We start from the raw sequence: 2,500 nt of genomic DNA, 5'->3' as shown, positions 1-2,500 counted from the left end.
TCATAATCATTAAAGCTTTGTCCATGGTATAACATGGGAAGGAAGAATATTACATTTTCAAGGAGAGAAAAGGTATTGCATATTCCTAAACTCACAGGTATCCCTCTCAAGCATTTCACCAATGTTCTATTCAGGATGCTCTCAAGGACTCATCAAATAAAGCTACATGAATTGAATACCTCAGACTAATCAAAGGTATTATCAACAGGATGTTCAATAACGTGTTCAAATATCTCTGCAGAATACATAGAAATGTTCTTTCTTTTTCATCAAATATTCAAACTCAGTGAGAGCTGGTAGAGAAAGAGAGGGAGACGGGCCGGGAGAGAATACTTGTTCTACTATCCACCTCCATAAATACTTTATTCCTGACGTACTTATTCACAGTAGTGGATCTCAGACATTGGGCTCGGTGATTGGTTGAACACATTTTCACATTTTCACTTAACGATCACGATCACAGACCTGTGATCGTTATTCGAGAATTTGTTGCAGTTGTCAAGGCTAGGTTGAGGTGCTGAAATGTACATTCTGTAGACGTTTGCAGTAATGTACAGTTTTTCTTTTCTACATTTCTAGTTTTTACAATTTAACACCATACTCTACTATCTAGTGTCAGCATCTGCAACATGTATTCTGCCTGAACAACAGAGCACTTACCTTGACCTCTATCTGTGACCTTGGAAGGAATTCAACTTTTCTACATTCCCTTGAATGGGAATTTACCTTTTATCACTGTCCTTGAAGGAATTGAACAATTTATTCATGTCCTTGAATGGGAATCAATCCTAGTATCAATGTCCTTGAAGGAACTGTACCCTTTCTACATGCCCTTGAGCAGGAATCAACCCTTCATCCATGTCCTACTAGGGAATGTACCTTCATAAGTCCTTGAATCATAATTGACCCCGTATCTGTGTCCTTGAAGGGAATGGACCCTTTCTCTACGTCCTTCAATAACATTAACCCTTTCTCTACTGAACACAGAGCTCCACAAGCAGCAGCAGTAGCAGCAATGGTGAGGAAGAGGAGGAGGAGGAGGAGGAGGAAGGAGGTACGAGGAACAGTGAAGGCCTCATATGTGCTGTGTGCTTGGACGTGTACTTCAGCCCGTACACGTGTCACCCATGCACCCACGTCTTCTGTGAACCCTGCCTGAGGACTCTGGCTAAGGGCAGTCCTGCCAACACCCCCTGCCCCCTCTGCAGGACCACCATCACTCATGTCTTCTTCCAGAAAGGTGAGAGCCAATAGGAAGCGGCGTCCTCTTAAAGGAACGGTGCACATCATTAGTTTTTCACTTTTGTCGCCAGTTGGAACTGTGATTGAATGCACACTGCCAAACACATTCAAATGAAGACATTATAAGGTACACATGTGGAAATAATACAATAATACATCTGATATGATTGATATGCATGTACGTCCAATGGCTGTATCCATCTTTGAGTGTGGCTTTGTGTACAGCACTACTAATAGAAATCTAAACGACAGTGTTTGAAGAGCCCAGCTGCTGAGAGTCCATAGGGAGCAGATTAAAACCTTTGGCTCAGTTCTGACCAGATGAGCCACACAAACCTAGTAGACATTACTTAACCCCCTTGCACACCTTCTACTGGCCGCTTTTGTTCGGAACATGACAACAAATTATTTACATGTTAGGGTAACAGGGTTTTATTTTTTTTGTGTTTATTTGTTTTTGGTGACTCATGATCCATTACGGTATTGTAAAAAGGTAAAAGTATTATTCATGCATCGTGTTTACAGTTTAAGCAGGAATGGTGGAACAGTTCAGGTGACCATCCACTAACGCTTAAGATAAATTTATGAATACATAACGAGTAGCCGTGATTTCCGTTGACCTACTTGCGTATACTTGTGATGGCGAGGAACAAAGGACAAATGTGGTAGAGGCTCATCTAGGGCCAAAACAAGGGAAAAGTGGTGGCTGAATGATTCCTCGCGACATATTAAGGAGACTTGTTTGATTATTAGGGGCCTGTGAGGACTTAAGAGAAGATCCCTCTTGTTGCTGATTACAACAGCAAGGTCATCCCAAAGGGAAAGTGAAAGCTACATGACTCAGCTACAATCAGAACTTCACTTTAAATATCAACCCCAGCCGGACTCATGAGACAATGATTAGTCGGTCACTCAAGAGCTTGTTCTTGTTCATTTTCTTTTTTTTGTTATGTTCTTATGTCCGTAAAGAGCTCAATCAAACAGTGAAGACATTATTCCCCATGGAATACCTCTCCCGGAAACAGAACTTTCAGAGGGCCAGTTGTGCCAAGTGGCCCCTTCCGAGCACAAGGAAGCTGTTCCGGATTTTTGGAGGCAAGTTAACCAATCACTTGAACTGTTATAATATTCCACAAGCGAACACAGCGATGTGAAATCGTTAAACACCAATTTGTGTTGGGTGTTTTAAGTGTTTAAGAAATGTTAAAGATGGAGTCTCAAGATATTCTCGGGGCGTCATGAATATTGACATCTTTAA

General features: G+C 41.5%; 1 protein-coding gene across 1 annotated transcript in view; it reads left to right on the top strand.

Moving 5' to 3' along the window:
* The window catches only part of rnf180a (ring finger protein 180a), an 8,997-nt gene extending 6,503 nt beyond the window's left edge, over window positions 1-2,494 (top strand). The window contains exons 2-3 of the mRNA XM_060054606.1: window positions 988-1,240; window positions 2,212-2,494. Of these exons, the coding sequence (XP_059910589.1) occupies window positions 988-1,240; window positions 2,212-2,396 (438 nt within the window). The 3' untranslated portion in view covers window positions 2,397-2,494. The remainder of the gene's footprint in view (window positions 1-987; window positions 1,241-2,211) is intronic.
* Window positions 2,495-2,500: the final 6 nt, after the last annotated feature.

The sequence above is a fragment of the Gadus macrocephalus genome, chromosome 6 (genome assembly GCF_031168955.1).
Source record: "Gadus macrocephalus chromosome 6, ASM3116895v1".
In the NCBI taxonomy this organism is placed as follows: domain Eukaryota; kingdom Metazoa; phylum Chordata; class Actinopteri; order Gadiformes; family Gadidae; genus Gadus; species Gadus macrocephalus.
The sequence above is the reverse complement of the archived record's forward strand: the minus strand, read 5'-3'. Positions and strand labels throughout refer to the sequence as shown.